The following is a 21,588-nucleotide window of genomic DNA, read 5'->3' as shown; positions in this document are numbered from 1 at the left end:
TTTATTCCTTGTTGTGGTGGTGTGGTGAAACTCTCCAGTCTTTACTCAATGATTATTCCTGTTCAGCTTTTTATCAGTCGGTCGATGTAATTGTATTTTTTTTCATGACGAGTGTGATTGCAATGCTAACATTTTAGAGTTTAAGTACTTGTAATTCTCAGTTTTACTGTACGACCATGAGGAATTCTAACACACTTTTTGGGCCTACTGGTTTGCAAGGCCTGGAACCCCTCTGAGTCAAAAACAGATTTGAGGGTAGAAACATACATTCTGATAAATAAATATGAAGTTTCGCTTGGGAGGTAACATATGCTGAGTTTTTGTTTGTTTGCGAATACCTTTCCTGACAAATTAGTTTGATTAGAGGGTGTTAAGAGTGCTCTGTAAGAGGGAGGATTGTATGTGTGTGTCGGACGCGCACACACATCCATGCACGCACGTGCCACACACACACACACACACACACACACACACACACACACACACACACACACACACACACACACACACACACACACACACACACACACACACACACACACACACACACACACACACACACACACACACAGCAGCTGGAGGATGAGAGTTTGATGCACTATCTCCAGGGAGCTTGGTTGGCTCTAAACAGCTGTCAATGTTTTGGAACTGAGAATGTCTTGCCGCTTAAAACTTAAGAAAATACAGAGAAATGACAGTCATCCTATTGGTAATTGTGTCACTCATTGAATAGTTATGACTGACAAATCAGCAAATAATCAAATGTCAAGATTAACCAGTGCTTAATTTGTCAAGCAGGAGGTCCTGGAGCGCAGAGGATGGGTAAATATATTTATCAACAGGCCTTCCTACAGTTTCATTTTCACTAACTTGGTGTGAATCACCAGAAGTTTCTTGTCTTGATAGTTCTCTTGTCTTGATGAGCTATTTTGTGCTAGAAATTATTAATGAAGGAAGCGAAGGACAGCACTCTTCAGATTTTTGTCTGTTTATTTGCCTACGAATGTTTCGGGCAGAGCCCTTCTTCAGCGTGTAATGGCGATTGCCGTGCTAGAAATTATGGCTATAACAGGCAGTGGCCTAGTATACAGCCCGCATAATTGATCCCGGCCCCTGATCACAGTCAGGAACGATAATGTGGCCCCCAGAGAGAAAAAGTTTGGGGACCCCTGCTTTACAGTATTCATGATTTGACAGATATTCAACTTCAACAACAACCCTTTTTCAAAGGTACTGCACACACTCTTCATTCATAGCAAACCACCAATGACTGACTTTTCCAAAACACCTGTTTTCCTGCAGGTGGCTTCAAAAACATGTCGACACTAAGGCTATATCTATGTAATGAGCTTTTTCACTTAGGTCTGTAAGCCGTCTTCAGGCATAATAAAAACATTTACGACCCTTTTAGAAAATCCTGCTGGTGGCCTGCAATCATGATTGCATGTGTGGGAAAAGAAAAGTTCGCCTCAGCAGAGCCTTCAAAACCTAACTGTCTGCTTTAGCTTAGCCAACAAGTTACCTCTTTTCAACTCCTTCTTCCTCTAGGTGCCGTGTGATCACAACCAAAGCGTGTGTGTGTGTGTGTGTGTGAACAATGAACTGAGCCCCTCCAGTCATATCTGATCGAAATCTAATTAATGATCACTTTTTTTCTTCTCCAGGTGGCGTGCGATCATGACCGTGTGTGTGGTAAAGGCTTTGTGTGCGACCGCCATTTTGGCCGCTGCGTCCCACAGAGGCAGGAGGGCCAGTACTGCAGGAGGGATGCCCAGTGTGTACGCGGCCTGCACTGCATGTTCGGCAAGTGCCTCCGCAGCATCCCCAGAGGAGAGGAGGGTAAGGACGGGGCAGGGCATGGACTTTGTGCTACCCTACAAAGGCAAAGTGCAGTGACTACACATTTTGTCAAAATTGAGTTTAGCCTGAAAATTGTTCTTCATTACACCTCCTTTATCTTGTGACGAAGTGTTATGGTCCAAATGTGTCCCGTTTTAGAGAGATACCCAAACTAATACCAACACTTCTCTGCATTTTTCTCAGTTTCAATGTTGGCGTAGTTACTGCACTATGCCTTTGTAGGGCACTATGGATTCACTTAATTGGTTAGCCTACCCATGCTGAGGTGGAGTTTTAGAAAGTCATCACAGAAAAAAGAAAGGCAAATACAGTAGGTTGTCTTTCAAATCCCTCAAACAGCAGTATAATACTCCATCTACTAGGATAGTGGTTCTCAACCTTTTTTGAACAAACGCCCTGTTGACCTAATCATAACCCTTCCAACGCCCCCTTGACTGAAGCACAAGCCTGCCAACGCCCCCCCTTGAAAAATAAAATAGGCTAATGCCACCCAATGGAAACTTAGACCCGCCCCCACTCAGCTGTATCCTTCTCCTGACGCCCCCTGGGGGGCTGTGGCGCCCCCGTTGAGAAACACTATACTAGGACAAAGGGCTGTTAGAAATCTGGTCCTGTTTATGATTCTGTTTCTAGAGTGGGATTATTTCCAGTATGGGATGACTGTTACGCAGATGTACAAAGGATGCGCACAAACAAACTCAGTGACATTTTGTTATCTAGAAAAATAGCACTCACCTGAGACACCTACTGGGACACTCACCTACATTACACCACTGCCCCCAGAGAGAGTAGAGAGAGAGAGGTTCCATTGGCCCATTGTTTCCGGGTTCTATTATTGGGGGGAAAATCCCCCTTTAGGCAGACCTAGGCAGACCTGAGGACTGTTCTATTCAATGATAGGAGCATTATGACACGCCCCTTTAGGCAGACCGGAACCTGGTCACATTAGGTGCCCATAGAAACCTATTATGTTGGCATATCTCTATACTTATAGAATCTCTGACTGCCCCCCTTTCTCCCTCCAGGTGCCAGGTGTAAGGTGAACCGGGACTGCGATGCGTCCATGTGCTGTGCCCGCCACCACGGTGAACAGGTGACAACAAAGGCCTATTCTTTGTTTACCACGGGCTCCGTCTTAGCAGCTTTTACTTAGCTTCTTTTGGGGACCCTTTTCTCCATGCCGATAACCTTTTTCTGTCACATGATGAATAATTGAAGGATTAATGATATATCAATATTATTATGAGGAAATAAACATCCATTCATTCGTCCGTTTGTTTGCTCATTCATTCATTCATTCATTCATGTAGGTGTGCAAGCGGCGGCTGGCGCTGGGCGAGGGCTGCTTCGTGCCCGATGGAGGCCTGGCGTTCAGCATCAACCAGGTGTGCCCCTGTGATGAGGGCCTGCTGTGCCAGGGAGCTGCGGGGGACAAGCCGTGGAGAGAGTGAGTAACACGTATTTGAAACATGCCATACAGTATTTGAATTAACATACTTGTAGATGTTACATACTTGTTAAAATCATTTTTATCTTACTTTACTGTACAACACATTGAATTGCATTCATGTATGAAATGCGCTATACAAGTAAAATTGCCTTGCCTTGCCTTGTCTAGATGCCTACAGCATGTGAAAAGGAATAGTACAGTTACCATGCAAAATAAGCCTATAGTAGGCCTATGTAAGTAGTACAGTATACATGCCATAGGCCCCTACTATTGGCTATGTGATATGCTGTAGAATCACAGAACAGCCGTGGAGAGAGAGAGAGAGAGAGAGAGAGAGAGAGAGAGAGAGAGAAAGAGAGAGAGAGAAGTTCAGTCACCTTGCCATATACGCCTACAGTCAGATGATCCAAAAGGCACACATTTGTCATCTCGTTTTTGTGTACACAGAATGCTTTAGCCCCATGAATAAAGTCCAGTTGCTAAGAAATAAAGTCCTTTGGATAACATGACCTGGGTGACACAATTCAGCATGATGACCTAGGATGCAGGCTATAGATGGCTGGGCTATTATCGGACAGATAACCATCATCCATTGTCTCATTCAGTTAAATCAATAGAGATGCAGTTGTTGTATAGATGGATTTTCTTGGAGCTTGAAGGCATTTCCCCTTTCCTCCAAAAGGTTTAAATCAGTGAGTTCTAGCCTGACAAAAAAACAGGAGTTTTTCTATCTGTGGCCTCTTTGCGCAGGTGGGCCCATTGGCTCATTGCTGAAAAGACCAACTACATTATAACATTGCTATGACATTACCAAGAGGCTAAAGTAACAGATTAAGGCCTGGTCATTGCCATTTTGATGACAGTAAGGTTATAACAGAGGCTCTGCGCAAAGGGGTTAAACCACTGGAGGTGGGTCTTACTCGGAGTGAACGGTGAACCCAACATGTCACAGACACCCACCTACAGTCTGATGTATGGTGTGCTGTACTACAGTGAGGGCAAGAACATTACTGGCCCTCATGAGTCCAATGGAAGAGAAAGTAGAAGATAAATCATGGGAAGCAGGCAGAGACGGATTAATGCACAGGCTGGATATGGCTGCTGCCTAGGGCCCCCCACCCGTCAGGCCAAAAGTGAAAAATGGCAGAATTTTGACTAGATGCAATACTGGAAAATTAATCTGTCGTGTCGAGTACAGCTGGTAGACATGTTATCCTTTTAATTCCTACCTTGTAATTATGACATTATCTATGTAAAATTGTTGTGAAATTTGCCTTCCGGGGGGCCCACAGCAACCTGTAGCCTAGGGGCCCTAGGCCATCTTAATCCGGCCCTGGCAGTATGCCATAGACGCCCACAGTTTGTGATTTACAGTAAGTACACTAGACCTATCTTATGTACAGTACATCTTATAGCTTACGCAAGCTTACACTACTTTCCTCAGTGGCTGTCAGCAGGTTGGGGGAGAGAGGAGAAGGAGAAAGCAAAGGGCCAAGTACAGGAACATGTCACATGCTGCAATCTGATATCTCCATCTAATGTCTGCCGTATGCAAGAGATTACGGTATTACAGTATTTCATTAACTGGTGAGTTGAGTTGGGAGAAAGACCAGTGGCGTAACAATTGCACACAGGGCCCAGAGCAAGACACTCCCAGGGTCCCCTGTATGGCCTGCCAAGGACACAATAGAGCCCCCACCCACCAAGGTGTTGAGGTTTTGGGGGGTTCAGGGGTTTATCCCCAGAGAAAATGTGAACATAATTCATATGGTAGTTACAAGTGCAATTTTACCACAATATGAGAGCATAAATGTGGACCAATAATGAAGTTGGGTTTTGCAGTGCGGAGGCTTGAACTTCAGGGCCCCCTTGGCTATTGGGCCCCCTTGGCTATTGGCCCCCTGGGTCTGGGCCCAGTAGCCCCGTGCAGTAATCCGTCCTTGTACATACTGAATCACACAGCCACCCCCTTACAGTCTGTGATATACGTGTATGAGCAGCCAACGTAAAGCATTGGCAAACCCATTATTGGCTGGGTCAAGTTGAATTCCAGGGGATAACCTCCTTTTTAACAGCAATTTAAAAGTTCAACAGGAGTAAATTTAATCAGAATAGAAACCAGCTGTTGGATAATGTGTTCGGCAAGGTTGAGGTAATAGGCTTGCTTAAAGTGATACTGTACATCTGACAATAAGCTCATATTACACCTCCCCTTGAGTGGAGAATGAGAATGAAAAGGAGTTTTGCCTCTCTCCTGTACTTCCAGTCGTTCTCTAAATCTGGCAGTGCAACTCTTGTGCCAACATAGCGTATATCATTGAATCTTATGGGTCCAGCAAGCAGCTAGCTGCATCAGGGCCCCCTGACTGGTCAAAGAGTGGGGAAAAAAACTTTTGCTGAGTTGCAGATGCAGTATTGAAAATTTCACCTCTTGTGAATACTTCTCTCTATAGCTGGCAGGATTACTTTATAGTTAGGAATTATGACACTGTTTATGTAACTTATTAATGACTGCTTTATTTCTGTGTTGGGCCTATCACAACCTGTAGCCTAGGGGCCATGGAACAACTTAATCCGGCCCTGGTTGAGTGAAGAAAGCACTGTGGAAAGAGTGAGGGGACAGCACAGGCCCTGAGGAGCTGCAGTCTATTATGTAGGCCTCTGGTATATACCATAAGCTTAGGATACTTTCCTAACTGGTGTTGCTTTGGGGGAAAGAGAGAGAGAGAGTGTCATGGAGAGAGTGAGCAGTGGATGCAATGTGTCATGGTCGCCTGCTATATGGCTGTAATATATGGTGGAACTGATGTATAGTTTCCTCAGTAGCTTGGGGTCGGAGGGGAGCTGTGTGTGTGTGTGTGTGTGTGTGTGTGTGTGTGTGTGTGTGTGTGTGTGTGTGTGTGTGTGTGTGTGTGTGTGTGTGTGTGTGTGTGTGTGTGTGTGTGTGTGTGCAAGCATGTCTTTTGGGGGCTGAGGAATTTCAGGAAGGGGAGTGGGGGGGGGATCCCAGAATTCCAAAAGGTTCTTTAGGGGGGCCTCTGCAGCAGGTGTCTGTGTGGACAGTACTGGAAAATGCACATGTGAATGCATGGCTATACATTTTGTGTGCAGAAAACGACATAAATTGTGTGTGTGTGTGTGTGTGTGTGTGTGTGTGTGTGTGTGTGTGTGTGTGTGTGTGTGTGTGTGTGTGTGTGTGTGTGTGTGTGTGTGTGTGTGTGTGTGTGTGTGTGTGTGTGTGCGAATTTATGGTGGAAATACTACAGTCAGCAGCTGAAAAAAGCACATAAACAGGATATATCAGATCCATATGTCATGTGAGTAACTTCTTAGGAAAGAGGAACATTTGTTTTCGCTACTTAAAAAAAAATCAGACCATCATTCCATAACTTAGAGCATGCCGTATAACTAGGCCACAGGTGGAACAACTACACACAAGTACCCAGGGCAAAACACTGATAGGGCCCCCATACACCATGCCAAGGGCCCCCCACCATTAATAAGGGAGGGCTCTGGGCCCAGGGGCAAATGCCCTGCTTACCCCCCTCTACCCCACCCCCTATAGCTCCACCTCTGGTCACAGGCACAGATGTCAGCACATACTACCCAAACTACACACAATGGAATCAAATCTGATGATGGATTGTTCGTAAAACAGTTCTAGAAGATACCACAGAAGTGAGGATGGATTCTGTAAACACTTCTGTTACCCTAACCAACGTCTTTCTTTTTTCTTTCTTTCCCAGGAGAGAATTTGTGTACAGTACTGAACAGGCTACGTGGACCTGTCAAGCTTTAAAGCCATGATGACCATACGATGAGGCCAACAAGAAAAATGCAGCCTTTTTAAGAAGAATCAAGCTGGTGTACAGATTATTTGTGTATATTGTAAATAATAATTAACAAAGATTTATCATTGTATGTTCTCTAGGGGAAAATGTATATAATGTAGCTCCTTTCCTTTCTTGTGTCCTTGGCAAAAAGATGCACTATTTTTCCTGTTTCACTTTGTGGCAAAAAAGAAGGAAAACAATTGTTTGAAAGTTTTTGTCAGAATAAACTTTTCTTCATAAACAATTCTCTGCTCTGGTGCCACTGACTCCTGACCTGAGGGTTATGAAGGATCCATTTCAGACCTGACAACATCTTAAGTGTCTGTTTGGCAGTGATTTATGATCAATACATGTTCTTGGCGTCACACTGAAAACTTCCTTGGCGGCCAGATATTCACAATAGAATGAGCTCACAGACTGACTCACTGCTGTCTCAATGGTTCTGTAGCTGTAGGCCTGCGGTCGCCAATTGGCCCAGATTCGATTTACATTTGATTTAAATTGCTTCAAAAATATCTTTCATTCTGGCGCCATCACTGGGAAAGCGCCCCGACGACATCACGTTGCATTTTGGAGGAACTTAAACGTTTGTTTTAGTAACCGTGTGGTTTTACTGAGTAAATAATCCCTCTGCGCCAGAAAACATTCTGGCACAGCAAGCCACTCACTCAAATCCCAATCGGACTCACCTTTCACCCTTTGGAACGCACGCCTGGAATGCATCACTGAAAATAATCCACCACACCAGTAGGTGGCGGCACTGCACTACAAGAATTCAAGCTTCCCTTCTAATCACCACAGAAAGAGACCTGTCTTGTGTTGTGGAAATGCAAATGTCAAGCAATTTTTTTGCTCTTTATTTAGTTTAACGCCTTTGAGTAAGACAACGCAGACATGTCTACGGCAATGAACTTCGGAAGTAAATCCTTCCGACCTCGGGCTCCCGATAAAGGCGCGTTCCCCTTGGACCATTTTGGTGAGTTAATCAGGGTTTATGGTGTTGGTTGTTGTAAGTCGGACCATTCTCTTTCACTGTTGAAATCGAACGTTACGCAAGGCATGCGAGTACTGTAATCGGACAACTCTTCTCTACTTTGATATACGTTTCAGTAGACTATCAAATGATTCCAAGCTTACTTGGAAATGTGACAAAACGACGTTGACTTCGTCGTCGGTGTGGTTTACTGTCTCTGAGTGGCAGTGTGTTAAATTGTTCTTTATTATTGTAGGAGAGTGCAAAGCTTTTAAAGAGAAATTCATGCGATGCCTCAGAGACAACAGCTTTGACAACTCCAAGTGTCGAATGCAGTCCAAAGACTACCTGGAATGCAGAATGGACAAGTACGTGGTCTTGTTCTTTTTCTTTGTCTTTTACCCCCAAAGTTGGGGCTATTGATGCACGGCACATCTGTTGCAACATGAATATATTAACATGCTGTGTAGACTACTGTAGCCTACTTGGCACAGTGCCTGATGCTGACATGAAAATAATATTCAATTGTATGTGTTCTAACTGTAGTCACTGTCTTAGTGTTTTATTGTTCGTATTGTCATTGTAATTGTTGTTGTGTCTTCTCTGTAGTCAGCTGATGGCCAAAGAACCTCTGGAGAAACTGGGCTTCAAAGATCTCTTGGATCAACCACCCAATGAGAAGACAGAGACCAAACCATAAAGCAACCAGGTCACATCCACTTCCACATAGAGATGTGTGGAATTTCTGTCTGTCCTCATTTGTACATAATTTGTTGTAAATGCGTGTAAATTATACCCCATCCTCAAGAGGATTTATAAAACCTGGGTGTTTGCGTGTTTATTTCGTGAGTCTATTGCAAAATAGTCGCTGTGTAGGACAAACTCAGTGACGATTAATGACCCCATTAAAGATTAGTTTTATGAAATAAGACACATTAATTTTGCATGACAGGGACAGAGGCTGGGGCTAACAACAAGCAACACTGAACCGAATTAAATTAGAAGGCCCATATCATTTTTTTCGGTTTCAGTTATTTACTGAGGTATTTTGGAAGATAAACGGACCAGAGGGGGAAAGAGAGGGGGGGAAAATGGACTGCACACATGTTGACTGCACACATGCTTCATTGAAACACAGACTGACCGTTTTGGGTGAGCTTTCACTCCTTTTATTATCATATACATAAATCTGACAATGATCATGACGGGCTCTTGAAGTCACATTGTGTCACAAATAAGAACGCTTTGGACCTCCAGTCACTATGGTAACAGAACAAGATGTCGTGCCAAGTGTTAAGTTGGGCGAAGATGAACATACGACACCAGATGGTAACACTCCACAACAGCGCTTAAAATGTTTTCGGCCCAAAATCCTTGTCTCTTATGTACAGGTACATAATCAGTATGGGGTCAAACACACACTGTAACTCCCTTGCGTTAGCAATACAGAAAGAGTTTAAAATAAACCAAAAAGAAAAAACATTTTTTTAAATGGCCACCAATGAAAACATAACCTGGGAAGTGGACCAAGAGGTGGTTTATGCACATGAAAATAAGAGTATCCCTAGAAGATGGATCACGAGAAAGCCTGCCTATGTTACCTCAAGAGATTGCTGGTAAAGGTCCTAATAGACGGGCAATATAATTTCATTCTCCCTGTAAGAGAAAAATGAAACCAAAAACAGAGTACTTCTTTGAGCAGGTTTAAACTTGTACCAAATGTCTTGGAATACCACCAATGCTCCTTTCGGGTCACACTGGTTTTCTAGGGATGAGAGCGGTCTGCACACTTTATATAAGCCCCCCCAAAAATGTTTAAAGGCAAGGTTTCGATTCGATCCACTAGTGGATTCTCCCTCAGCCAAACTGACCTTGTTAAACAATGAAGTACAGTGCCCTCCATAATTATTGGCACCCCTGGTTGAGATGTGTTAAAAGCCTTAAAATAAATTCAGTGTTTATTGCAGAAGAATACTGTCACACTGAAAATTGTAGGAAAATGTAGCCTTCAACTCAAATGAATTGTAAGAAAATAAAAAATCCCTGACTAAAAAATAATTATTTTTCATTAAATCACCTGTTCCACAATTATTGGCACCCTTAACAATTCCCAGGAAATAAATATAATTGAAGCATTTCTGTCATTTCTACAGTAGTTTACAAAGTTTACCAGAGTATGTAGGAACATTTAATTAGTAATTCATCACTTCCTGTTTCCCTGGGGTATAGATATGACGTGACACCGAGGCCATTTCTCTTATCCACTCTTAAACATGGGAAAGACAAAGGAACACAGCATACAAGTGAGGCAGATGTGCGTCGACCTTCACAGGTCAGGCAGAGGCTACAAGAAGATTGCCACTCAACTGCAGCTGCCCATATCCACTGTGAGAGGAATAATTAAGAAGTTCAAAACAACTGGAACAGTGGTAAACAAGCCTGGACGAGGACCCAAGTTTATTTTGCCACCACGCACAGTGAGGAGGATGGTAAGAGAAATCAAAAGATCTCCAAAGCTCACTGTTACAGAATTACACCAAATGGTAGCATCCTGGGGTCACAAAGTCTCCAAATCAACCATCAGGCGCTGTCTACACGCCAACAAGCTGTTTGGGAGGCATGCACGGAGAAAACCTTTCCTCACTCACAATCATAAACGCAAGCGTCTGGAGTTCGCCAAGCGGTATTGGGGCTTCAACTGGGACCGTGTGCTTTGGTCAGATGAGACCAAGATTGAGCTTTTTGGCAACAAACACTCTAAGTGGGTCTGGCGTACCACGAAAGATGCGCATGCTGAAAAGCACCTCATACCCACTGTGAAGTATGGGGGTGGGTCAGTGATGCTGTGGGGCTGTTTCGCTTCCAAAGGCCCTGGGAACCTTGTTAGGGTGCATGGCATCATGAATGCTTTGAAATACCAGGACATTTTAAATCAAAATCTGTTGCCCTCTGCCCGAAAGCTGAAGCTGGGTCGTCACTGGGTCTTTCAGCAAGACAATGACCCTAAACATATGGCCAAATCTACACAGAAATGGTTCACCAGACACAAAATCAAGCTCCTCCCATGGGCATCTCAGTCCCCTGACCTCAACCCCATTGAGAACCTGTGGGGTGAGCTGAAGAGGAGAGTACAGAGGAGAGGACCCAGGTCTCTGGATGATTTAGAGAGATTCTGCAAAGAGGAATGGCTGAAGATCCCTCTTTCTGTCTTTTCCCATCTTGTGAAACATTATAGGAGAAGATTAGGTGCTGTTTTGTTGGCAAAAGGGGGTTGTACAAAATATTAACACCAGGGGTGCTAATAATTGTGACACACATTATTTGATGTCAAATAATTATTTCTTTATGTGGGATTTTTTCCCCACTGAATAAATGCACTTGTATTGAAGGTTGGATTTTTCTCTTTTTTTCCATTAAGGTCCCATATTATTTAGAAAAAAAATAAAATAATTGGAAGCTAAAAAACACATCTCAACCAGGGGTGCCAATAATTATGGAGGGCACTGTATTTCTTGGAGCTTATATACAGTGTGCAGACAACTCGCTCATCTCACCATGAGAGTCAAGGGAATTCACATTTTAAAAAATAAAATAAAAACTTGAAGATAATAAAAACTCCCACAATCCCCCCCCCCGGAGACTCCTTAGCGTGATGAGTTGGAGCTGGATCGAGAACGATGGCGTCTGCGGCCCGGTGAACGAGATCTGGAGCGCCGCCGCACCGGAGAGCGTCGTCGTGGTGACCGGGACCTGACAGAAACAAAGAAAGAAAGACATGTAGTCACATACATTTCATATATTACTCGGGTAAAAAGAGGACGGAAGTGCTGCGAGGATCCAGGGCTTCTTAAAAACACAGGTGCTCTAACAGTCGTGGATAGAAAACATCAAAAAAGGAACAGGAAACTGGCACAGACAGATTGACCAATGCATTTCAACCTTCACATTCGCACCCTGACGAAAATCGCGAAAGTTGAAGCACGTCAGTCAGTCTTTCTGTTTCCTTGTAAAAAGTAAAATTAATGAAACCGAAGTGCCACGGTTTCCTCTTCCTCTTTTTGGCACATGCATGACAGTTTCACAAGTTTTTCGAGATGTGCCATCTAGGTAAGTGTTTCTCAACCTTTTCTGAACAAATGCCCCCTTGGCTTCATCACAAGCCCCCCCACAGCCCCCTTAACCTCATCATAAGCCTGACAACCCCCCGTTTAGTATTACAAAATGAAATTGACTAATGCCCCCCAATCCAATGGCAACAAAGCACCTCCCTCTCTCAGATGTATCCTTCTCAACGCTCCCATAGAGCTCCCCAACAGGGAGGCTGTACCACCCTCGTTAAGAAACACTAATCTAGGTTGACAAGTAAATTAGTGTGCCATCAAATACAACAACTTGATTCTTACAGTGCCACCCTCTGGTCAGCGTTTGCTGCCACAATCACACTCGAGACATGTTTATAAATACAACAAGCAGATGGGGCAGTCGTAGCCTAGTGGTTAAGGAGATGGGCTTTGGATTTGATCAGGGGTGCATTTCTGGAAAAGCATAGTTGTTGCTTGCAATGCAATTTCCCATTGGCAACTACCGAAGTTGCTAACTGCTGACAACTACGCTTCCCAGAAATGCACCCCAGTGTTGCAGTAACGAATCCCACACTTCCACTTCACTCCATGGCTTGCCCTTGAGCAAGGCACCTAACCACACACTGCTGCAGGGACTGTAACCAATAACCTGTAAATAACTGAAAGTCCCTTTGGATAAAAGCATCAGCCAAGTCTAATGCAGTGGTTCCCAAACTTTTTCAGCTGGGACCCACTTTTGGACTTTGGACTGAATATATTTTCATGAGATTAAATAGATTTTCCATTAACTTATGAAATTATATTAGCCGTTAACATTGTTTAACGTTAAGGCTGTCCCTTTTGTCCGGGACCCCCTTAGGGTTCCTGACCGAACCACTGGTCCAAAGTAATGTAACGGGCCTTAATCAAACACTCACCTCCTTCTCATGCGTGGCGGAGTGCGGCGCCACATGGGCGGGGGAGGGGGCATCCTGCGAGGAGGAGGGGAGGGGCGTCGAGGGGGCGGGCGCACTCTAAGCGCCAGCACGGCAGTGGCTGTGATCTCCTGTCCATCAATCTGACCTGCACGGTGAAAGGTCAACACACACACAGAAGGTGAGATGTGCAGTGCGTGCAGTTGTCCAACCCCTGTAACTTGTTAGGTATAATGGAGTAAAAAAATGTAACAGTTATGTAATATCCAGTCCCACCAGGAAATCACGGGCATTTTCTCAAAAAATCGTGGTCGGAATTGCCAGATGGTGCACGAGGATTTCCAGAAAATCGCGATAAAAGTTGCGGAGCTTCTTACTGTGTTGTTGCGATTTTGTTGCGGTATGAAGTGAAAGGTGCGATTTTTGTTGCGATTTTTAATGTGTTTCCCCACGCTTGAAAGTAAAGGACACTGCCACATTCCAGTCCTCTGGTGTTTTTATATTATTTCCATTTTTATATTATAATTTTGGTCCTTAAGCAAAGCAGGGAAGCGGCCAATGCGAGTTTTTAGCCAGAGTGTCGTCGTGAAAAGTTCCATCTCTTTCATGCTGCCATTACGACACCCTTCATTACAATGCTGTTTATGGCCGTTTGACTCGGTTTTAAATGTCATCACCGTTTCAAATTGTAAACATACAAACTTCGTATCATGTCGATATCCATTCCTGACTTAAACAGTGGATACATAATTAACTATAAGTAGGCGGGCGGAATTGGGTATGTCCACCCAGTTGAAGAGGGTCCTGACAGGAACTCTTGTGACGGAAATCCTGGTTAATGTGAGTCGTCTGCTACACATAGCCTGCCTGTGTCTGCGTTTAATTTTCAAGCTTGTCAAAAGCAACACAAATAAAAGCAGAGGGAGGGGTCGCTTTCGAAAGAAGGCACAGGCCTAGGTTTTTTTTTTGTTCTCCCGCGCCGTCAGCCGACTTTACATTAACGGCTGATGATCATCATTCAATGTAACGAGAATGGAGTTCACATATTTCCTGTTGTGGAGAGTGCTTGCTGAATAATGCTCAGAAATTATATTAAATTTGGTGCTCTTGTGAATATAAAAGACAACGAGATTGTTATCTAAACACCACGTCGCCTGCAGAACGGAGGTCTCAGCTGTCAATCAATACCGTCAATCGCGCAAGGAAGAGAGAAGGAGAGGGAGAGACAGAAAGTAGTTTTCCAACTTACTCCCACAGCTTTCCAACGTGTCTGCTCTGGTTTTATTCATGTTCAGTCTTCCTTGCCCGTTTGACCGCGCCAGGTTAAACGAAAGTGATATGGCGACACGGTCACCACCAAGTTCTCGTATCCAGCCATAGCCCAATTTGCGCGAAAGAGATTACTATATCGGCCAGGCACGCAGCATTCACAATGAAGGATGGAAATTACTCCTTTGTTGTGGACAAGGCATTTGCGCATCTCAATTCGGAGGGAAAATGTTGCCTTCTGTATGCGCACAACTCAAACACCAAAGTGGTCCAGCAGGTGGACCGCTTTAGAAAAAAAAACACACATCTTGTTGTAGGAGCACTATACTTGGCGTGATGTAGATGACTGTCATGAAGTGTTAATTATATATTTAAAAATAAAATAAATAAAATAATTATATATTTTAAAAATGTAGGCCTATTGGTTATGCCAGACTAGTCATACATTTTCCCTCCTGTGACCATGCGAGCAGACGCGCAATGAGAACATGGCGTTTCCTACATTCGTATTTATTAGTTTTTTCCCCCTCACCGACAACTTTGTACATGCATAGTTAAATGCTGGGACAGATTGCTAGATTACTTTTTATTGTATTTTTTCATTGTATTATCCCTTTTGAAAGGAAGTTTGTCGACGTCAGTGAAGTCAGCGCAACATGGATTGGTTCAAAGTGTTCAAAGTTGCGGGAAATCGCGGTGATTGGTTAAAGTTGCGCTCTCGCGCAGAATTCGCGGGAATTCATTGAAGTTGCGAAAAACGACGCGATCGCAACATCGCGATTTCCTGGAGGGACTGAATATCATATTCTAGTATGGTACACCATGAATTAACCGTTACTTTTGACATATCTGGAAACCCCAACTCGCCACCTCGGTGAGCTAAAATCGGTCAGCTCAAATCAGATGCCTGTCTGCATGCAATTATTTGAGGGAGGTTTACCAAGATATACGCCACACACTTTCGTCAATGTTTTTGAAGGCCTTCTCTGCCTTGTCAGCATGCGCACACACCACCTCAGTCCGACAAGCACACACCCCCCCACCTCCTCGCACGCACGCACGCTTGCTGCCCACCTCCGTCCATGTGTTTGAGGGCCTTCTCGGCCTCATCGGCAGTCTCAAACTCCACATAGCAGTAGCCCTTGGAGAGGTGTGGGTGCAGGCGGTCCATGGGCATGTCAATCATCTTGATCTTCCCGTAGGTGGAGAAGATCTCCTGGATGTGCTCCTGCAGACCAGTCAGATACAGAGATTTGCAAAACAGTGTAGGATTGCCCATGGCCGTTCATTTGGCATTAGTTATAAATAGAGATGCACCGGATCCTGATTTTTAGGATCCTGCCGGATACCGGATCCACTGCTTAAGATCCTGCCGGATCCGGAACCGGATACCGGATCCTACGAAAGGGTTGAAACACATAGCCTACTCACACACGTGGGCCCTTTTTATCACGTTGTCTCAAACTATTTTGACTGAAAAGCCTCGGCTAACGGATACTGGATCCTGGAACCGGATCCGGATCCTGTGAAAAACCCTATTATCCTGCCGGATCCGGAACCGGATCTTGGATCCTGTACATCTCTAGTTATAAATGTTTCATTTGTCATATATGTAGACCACAGCCAATCATGTCAGTTGCATCTATTCAAACAAACTCCAATTATCGCCTTTCGTCCCCTCCCTGCTCTCTGATTGGCTTCCTCGCTTAGGGGAGCTACCGTGCCGTCTTTCAGATTGGATTGTGCAAAGCAGCATCTGCTCCAAGGCTACCATAAGCCATGGAGGACCGCAAAACAAATTCAGTGTTTTTCACCGACTGGGGAGGGCGGGGAGGTGATACCTTGATGACGTTCTTGGTGAGGCGGCCCAGGTAGACCTTAGTGGGCCTGGGGCTGGGACTCCTGCGGCGACGGTCCTTGTCATCCTTCTTCACAGACTTGGATCTGTAACGAATTAAAAAAGAAAAAAAAGATATCACTTTACAGCTGTCTTTGTTAACATTTATATTGTGACTGTGCACATACACAAATCACAAATTCATCATTCCTAACTTTTATGCATTCCCCAAAATATCTCAAAGTAAAGTTCAAATATATTACATAAGCGTTTGGCACACACACATCCAAAGTGTTCAGTTGTAAGCAACTGCATGACTTCTTGGATCTCGAAAGACCCCCTCAGTTGAGGAACGTCACACCTTTCATTTACGTTCCAAGAACTTCTCCAGTTGCGACCATAACAACAATTAAAAGTTCTGGATCATGTGAGCTAGATGAATGAGAATCTTCACAGACAGTGTAGGACACAATATGGGTGCATCCGAAAGTCCCTACTGACTTCTTATGCAGACCGCAAAAAATAAGAAAGCGCCTTTGTATTACATCCTAATACCGATAAGCTATGCCTATATGGCTATAAGCTTTCAACCAGGAGGCGAACGGTACCCGGATGACTTTCTATATGGTCATATATTTGCAGTGGGCAAACGGTGGTAACTTTCTATCCTAGAAGTCTGCGGGAGTTTCATGACATTTGCGGACATTGGTCATTAGTGCCATCAGGGGCAGCCCTCCAGCGAAAGGTTATGGTAAATGACTGTGCTGCAGTAGGTCCGATATGAGCTGCTGGTCAGGGCGCCGAGTTGTAGCTAGTGGTAGGGAGGCAACGCCTTCTACAGGTTTCCGATGCACCCCATGTTAAGTACTTACTTGGAACGGGATCGCCTGCGGTTATCGTGGCGTCGGCGGTTAGGGGTGGGAGAGCCGGAAGAGCTGGAGGAACTAGAGGATCGGGAACTGGAGGAGCCAGAGCGACTGGAGGCTGAGGAGGAGCTGGAGCCGCTGGAAGACCCGGAGCTGGAGCCGGAGCTGCTGCTGGAACTGGAGCTAAGAGTCGGGATGGATTTGGGAATATCAATGTTACTGGAACACAATTACACCTCCCCTGCCTGATTATGATGATGTCTTCACTGTGTGTGTGTCTGTGTGTGTGTGTTATAGTATAATCCAACTCATACTAAGAACTAGGTCCATGCTCTACAAGATGCATGAGAAAGACGGTTTTCACACAGAGCCTTTGTACAGTGTTCATGGTACAAAGGCTCTGTGTGAAAACGGTCTCCCTCATGAAACTTGTTTCAAGCTCCTACTACGCAAATTGATCTGTCACACAACACCTATCTTTGTCCTCCTTGGCAAAAAAAAGGTCTCAGGTCTCCGGCTTTCAACCTGTTGCAAGTTGATGACATTGCACTATGTAAGGCTTTAACAGAGACCATGTCAGTGGGTTTTCATGCATCGCTTTCAACAAGTCCCCTACAGGTGATTGGAAGTCAGCTGCACTTTCCCCGGCCTTCTGAATGATACTGCAGGAAGGTGCTAAAAGTGAGGTATAATTGGAAAATATCTTTGTAGTAAAGGTCCTACAAAAGAAAACTATTAAAAGACTAATGTTATGAAGCTAAAGTTATTTCTTTTTCCTGCATGCAATGCTTGGACACAGGCCAAACCTCACCTGCTGCTTCCAGAAGACGCGCTGCGGCGCTTGCGTGCCTTGTCCCTTCCCCTCTCCTTGTCTGCTCCTTCTTTAGTGCCCGTTTTTTCCTTTCCTCGTTCTTTAGTCTTGTCGTCTGAGCGGTCCTTCCTCTTGGTGGGAGAGGGAGCCCTAGAAGACAGAAGTAATTCCCTTGTGAAAACAATTGCCTATGTGCATAATATCCTATTTTATTCACAGTGTTGGGCAGTAAGTAAAAAAGTAAGTAATTACTGTAATGCATACCTTTTTGCTGTAATGCAGTAATACAAGGCATTACAGGACAAAAATCTGTAATATTTACTTAGTTAAAATTTGCTAAATAACTTAAGTTACAATGCATTACAATGACCTGGGTTATAGTGGTATTCGGCGTGGTGGGTCAGACAGAAGCTATTCCTGAACCTGGTAGTTTTTAGTCTGCAGGCTGCCAAAAACACTTCATGGATGGGAGGTGAAAAAGTTATGAATGAGCTTGATTTACACGAATAAATTGTCAGTTTGTAATTTAGGCCTACAGCTCTTTGGGAGAAAGTGACTAAAGTAATGCAAAAGTAGTGTATAATGCCTTATATTTGAAGTGAAGTAATACTGCAGTGTAAGGGTTTTGATTCAGTTTTGAAAAGACAGTAACATGTAATCAGTAACGTATAGGCTACATTTTTTTGAGTAACTTGCCCAACACTGCTTGTTATTCACAATCAGGATGAATGCTAGTCCATTCATCAGTCAACATAGCGTTGTACACTGGTTAGTTAGTCTTAGCAACTTCCAACCACCTCTGCACGCTGATTATAACAAGTTAGCTTAATAAACTCTCGATGTACCATACGCTTGGCAAACGGCAAATGAGTATAACCTCATACATGTATGGTTAAAGAATACATAAGGGGCGCGTGTGATGATCCTGGAAACGATAGCTGAGTTAGCAAATAAGCGACAAGTAAGGAAAGAGGTTGCCTGTTGCTGCTCGTTTTGTGCGACATGTTTTTGGTACCAAATTAAGTTCACTGGCCAGACAGACAATAACATATCGATATGAATGCACGTCTGACAAATCAAGGAGTATATCGACTGGGAAAAGTCATACTTACATGCTAACCAAATACAACGAACACAACCTCCGTATCTGTGATCAACCCGCCTTTGTCGCTGAAAGATGACGTAGTCCTGGCCGAGCAGCAACTGCTGCAGAGTTCGTCAGAGGGAACAGCTCACGTCCTCCTTGTGAGGACCCGGCATGTACGCGCACAGTAAGGTCTGTTATTATTAAACACATATTGTTTATTTATTACATGAAGCATGTCAGTGCAGCAACTGAACTTTGGATCGGCATTAAGATCACTTTTCGTACAGAAAATGACTCCACGTCCACTGTTTTATCAGACAACAGCAAGATGTGTAGTTCTAGCACTAGCTTGCCTCATGAGGACAAACCAACCACAACAACTATGAAAGGTGAAGTAACTCTTGCCCTGACGGTGTTTTGCACTGCAATCGGTGGTACTTTGCAGTATGGCTATAACCTTGCCATCATTAACGCTCCTACAGCGCACATTCAGAGATTCATCAATGACACTTGCTGGGAGCGCTGGTCTATTTCATTGGAGCAAAACCAGGTGACTCTGATATGGTCTTTCGTCGTTTCTACCTTTTCCATAGGTGGCCTAGTCGGAGCTTTACTTGCGGGCCCAATGGCGGTCCGTTTTGGGCGTAAAGGCGCCCTCTTGCTAAACAATCTCTTTCTGTTCACAAGTGCCCTGTTTGCCGTCACCAGTCGCGCCGCTCGTTCCTTCGAAATGATCATACTCGCTCGCCTCCTGGTGGGCGTCAACGCCGGCGTGAGCATGAACGTGCAGCCCATGTTCTTCGGGGAGAGCGCGCCAAAGCACCTGCGCGGCGCCGTCACCTTCTCCTCCGCCGTGTTCACTGCCTTCGGCATCATGCTGGGCCAGATAGTCGGTCTGACCGAGGTGCTTGGATCCGACGCGCTCTGGCCATACCTGCTCGCCAGCAACGCCCTCCCCGGCCTCTTCCAACTCCTCACATTGCCATGGTTCCCTGAGAGTCCGCGGTTCCTGCTCATCGACAAAGGGGATAAAGAAGCATGCACCATGGCATTGCAGAGGCTTCGGGGCTGCTCCGTCTCCGAGGAGGAGATGGAGGAGATGCTCCAGGAGCAAGAGCAGGCGGCGGGGGCCCAGGCGAGGTCCCTCTGGGGCCTCCTGTCCGACCGCACCCAGTGGCGCCAGGTCCGGCTGGTGGCGGCCGCCAGCAGTGCCATGATGTTGTGCGGCAACGACTCCATCTACTTCTACGCAGGCGCCATCTTCCAGCAGGCCGGCATCCCCTCAGACAAGGTACAGCCTGACCTTATTTTAAAACAGAGAGGCTTAACGTATTGTGCCTTGCAACTGTGCCATAATAGGCCTACTTGTATGAGCTACTGCATGTAGGCTACTGTTAAATTCATTCATTTCATTCATTCCAGATCCAGTACGCCACCATCGGCACTGGGGCCTGCGAGCTCACCGCCGCTGTCGTCTGCAACCTGCTCATTGAGCGTGCAGGCCGCAGACCACTTCTCATGGGCGGATATGCACTCATGTCCTGCTGGGCTGTGGTTTTTACCATCGCCCTCTGCCTGCAGGGCAAGGTAGAGGGCATGCCCTACCTGAGCATGGTGTGTATATTCGCGTACATCCTGAGTTTCGGCATGGGCCCCGCTGGGGTGACGGGGGTGCTGCCCACGGAGCTGTTCGACCAGATGTCTCGCCCGGCTGCGTACATGGTGGCTGGCTCGATGATGTGGCTGAACCTCTTCCTGGTGGGGATGACGTTCCCGTTCCAGGTGGGCGGGCTCGGGCAGTTCTGCTTCGTGCCCTTTTGCGGCGTGTGCGTGGCAGCCGGAACGTTCATGTTTTGGAACCTGCCGGAAACCAAAGGGAGGTCGCTGGCGGAGCTCACGGCAGATTTCGAGAAGCGGGGGAAGGGGGAGGGAGGAGAGAAGGCGGGGTCTGAGGTCCGATTTGAGCAAGGGCAGTTGAGTCTGGCAGAGGACAAGGAAGTCCTTCTGGAAAGTAACGACAAGCCTCTGTCAAAGATCACGGATGACCATGAGAAGCAGCAGGAGACAGGGTGCGAGGGGTCAAAGGTAAAAGTTGAACATGGGCAGCCAGATTTGGAGGACGAGGCCTTTTTTCCAACCAGTGGAAGAGCTTTGGCTGATGTCACGGACAGGTTCGAGAAGCAGGGCGAGGAGGAAGGACTAGACAAGGAGTCGGAGGTCAAAAGTGAAAAACTTCAAGGGCAGTCAAATCCACATGAGGAGGAAGAGGTCCCCCATAGATGTGAACACTAGACACAGTTTTCAGCCTTTTGGCATGGCCTAACCCTGGGCAGCTCCCTGTTGGCCCGGTATATCGATATTTTCCATAGATGTCATCGCCACCTACAGTATAGTTAATGTATCAATTGTCAACCGATTGCTGGCAGCTACTGTATCCTGTATACCGGGTAAAAATGGCGTCGATCTGACTTGAGGCATTCGTTCTGATACTAAGGAGTGTTCAACGCGGTATCGAGTGTTCATATCATTTGACGATCAAAAACATCTGACATGTCCCAATATAGGCCTACAGTAATAGCTTCTAGTATGGCCTAGTAGGCAGGAAG

The 21,588-nt window shown here is 45.3% G+C and overlaps 4 protein-coding genes across 4 annotated transcripts in view; 3 read left to right on the top strand and 1 right to left on the bottom strand.

Annotated features, from left to right (window-relative positions):
- LOC134467234 (dickkopf-related protein 3-like) overlaps nt 1-7,311 on the top strand; it is an 8,012-nt gene extending 701 nt beyond the window's left edge. The window contains exons 2-5 of the mRNA XM_063221146.1: nt 1,665-1,839; nt 2,886-2,953; nt 3,171-3,307; nt 7,057-7,311. Of these exons, the coding sequence (XP_063077216.1) occupies nt 1,665-1,839; nt 2,886-2,953; nt 3,171-3,307; nt 7,057-7,117 (441 nt within the window). The 3' untranslated portion in view covers nt 7,118-7,311. The remainder of the gene's footprint in view (nt 1-1,664; nt 1,840-2,885; nt 2,954-3,170; nt 3,308-7,056) is intronic.
- A 609-nt stretch (nt 7,312-7,920) lies between these two features.
- On the top strand, nt 7,921-8,941 carry LOC134467233 (cytochrome c oxidase assembly protein COX19). The gene is made up of 3 exons (XM_063221145.1): nt 7,921-8,119; nt 8,373-8,484; nt 8,726-8,941. The coding sequence occupies exons 1-3, from the start codon at nt 8,038-8,040 to the stop codon at nt 8,814-8,816; spliced, it is 285 nt and encodes a 94-aa protein (XP_063077215.1). The 5' UTR covers nt 7,921-8,037; the 3' UTR covers nt 8,817-8,941.
- A 2,686-nt stretch (nt 8,942-11,627) lies between these two features.
- LOC134467232 (RNA-binding protein with serine-rich domain 1-like) lies at nt 11,628-19,127 on the bottom strand. Its single transcript, XM_063221143.1, has 7 exons — nt 19,008-19,127; nt 17,896-18,045; nt 17,091-17,267; nt 16,223-16,325; nt 15,456-15,609; nt 13,116-13,260; nt 11,628-11,866 (listed from the first exon to the last, which is right to left on the bottom strand). Coding segments are annotated over exons 1-7 (837 nt in total). The 5' UTR covers nt 19,010-19,127; the 3' UTR covers nt 11,628-11,760.
- Nucleotides 19,128-19,332: 205 nt separating this feature from the next.
- LOC134467621 (solute carrier family 2, facilitated glucose transporter member 11-like) lies at nt 19,333-21,274 on the top strand. Its single transcript, XM_063221462.1, has 2 exons — nt 19,333-20,273; nt 20,405-21,274. The coding sequence occupies exons 1-2, from the start codon at nt 19,365-19,367 to the stop codon at nt 21,272-21,274; spliced, it is 1,779 nt and encodes a 592-aa protein (XP_063077532.1). The 5' UTR covers nt 19,333-19,364.
- The last annotated feature ends 314 nt before the right edge of the window (nt 21,275-21,588 follow it).

This window comes from Engraulis encrasicolus, chromosome 17 (assembly GCF_034702125.1).
Source record: "Engraulis encrasicolus isolate BLACKSEA-1 chromosome 17, IST_EnEncr_1.0, whole genome shotgun sequence".
Classification (NCBI taxonomy): Eukaryota; Metazoa; Chordata; class Actinopteri; order Clupeiformes; family Engraulidae; genus Engraulis; species Engraulis encrasicolus.
Note: the sequence above shows the minus strand (reverse complement) of the source record. Positions and strands in the feature narration are given on the sequence as shown.

What these genes read in the sequence shown, in the direction of transcription:
- LOC134467233 (XM_063221145.1), top strand. Translation starts at nt 8,038, where the DNA reads ATGTCTACGGCAATGAACTTCGGAAGTAAATCCTTCCGACCTCGGGCT. An exon ending in GTTCCCCTTGGACCATTTTG is followed by an intron (nt 8,120 to 8,372) that starts GTGAGTTAATCA and finishes TTATTATTGTAG; the next exon opens with GAGAGTGCAAAGCTTTTAAA. An exon ending in CTGGAATGCAGAATGGACAA is followed by an intron (nt 8,485 to 8,725) that starts GTACGTGGTCTT and finishes TCTTCTCTGTAG; the next exon opens with TCAGCTGATGGCCAAAGAAC.
- LOC134467232 (XM_063221143.1), bottom strand. An exon ending in TCACCAAGAACGTCATCAAG is followed by an intron (nt 15,610 to 16,222) that starts GTATCACCTCCC and finishes ACTGGTCTGCAG; the next exon opens with GAGCACATCCAGGAGATCTT. An exon ending in CCGCCACGCATGAGAAGGAG is followed by an intron (nt 11,867 to 13,115) that starts GTGAGTGTTTGA and finishes TGTTTCTGTCAG; the next exon opens with GTCCCGGTCACCACGACGAC.
- LOC134467621 (XM_063221462.1), top strand. Translation starts at nt 19,365, where the DNA reads ATGAAAGGTGAAGTAACTCTTGCCCTGACGGTGTTTTGCACTGCAATC. An exon ending in CCGGCATCCCCTCAGACAAG is followed by an intron (nt 20,274 to 20,404) that starts GTACAGCCTGAC and finishes CATTCATTCCAG; the next exon opens with ATCCAGTACGCCACCATCGG.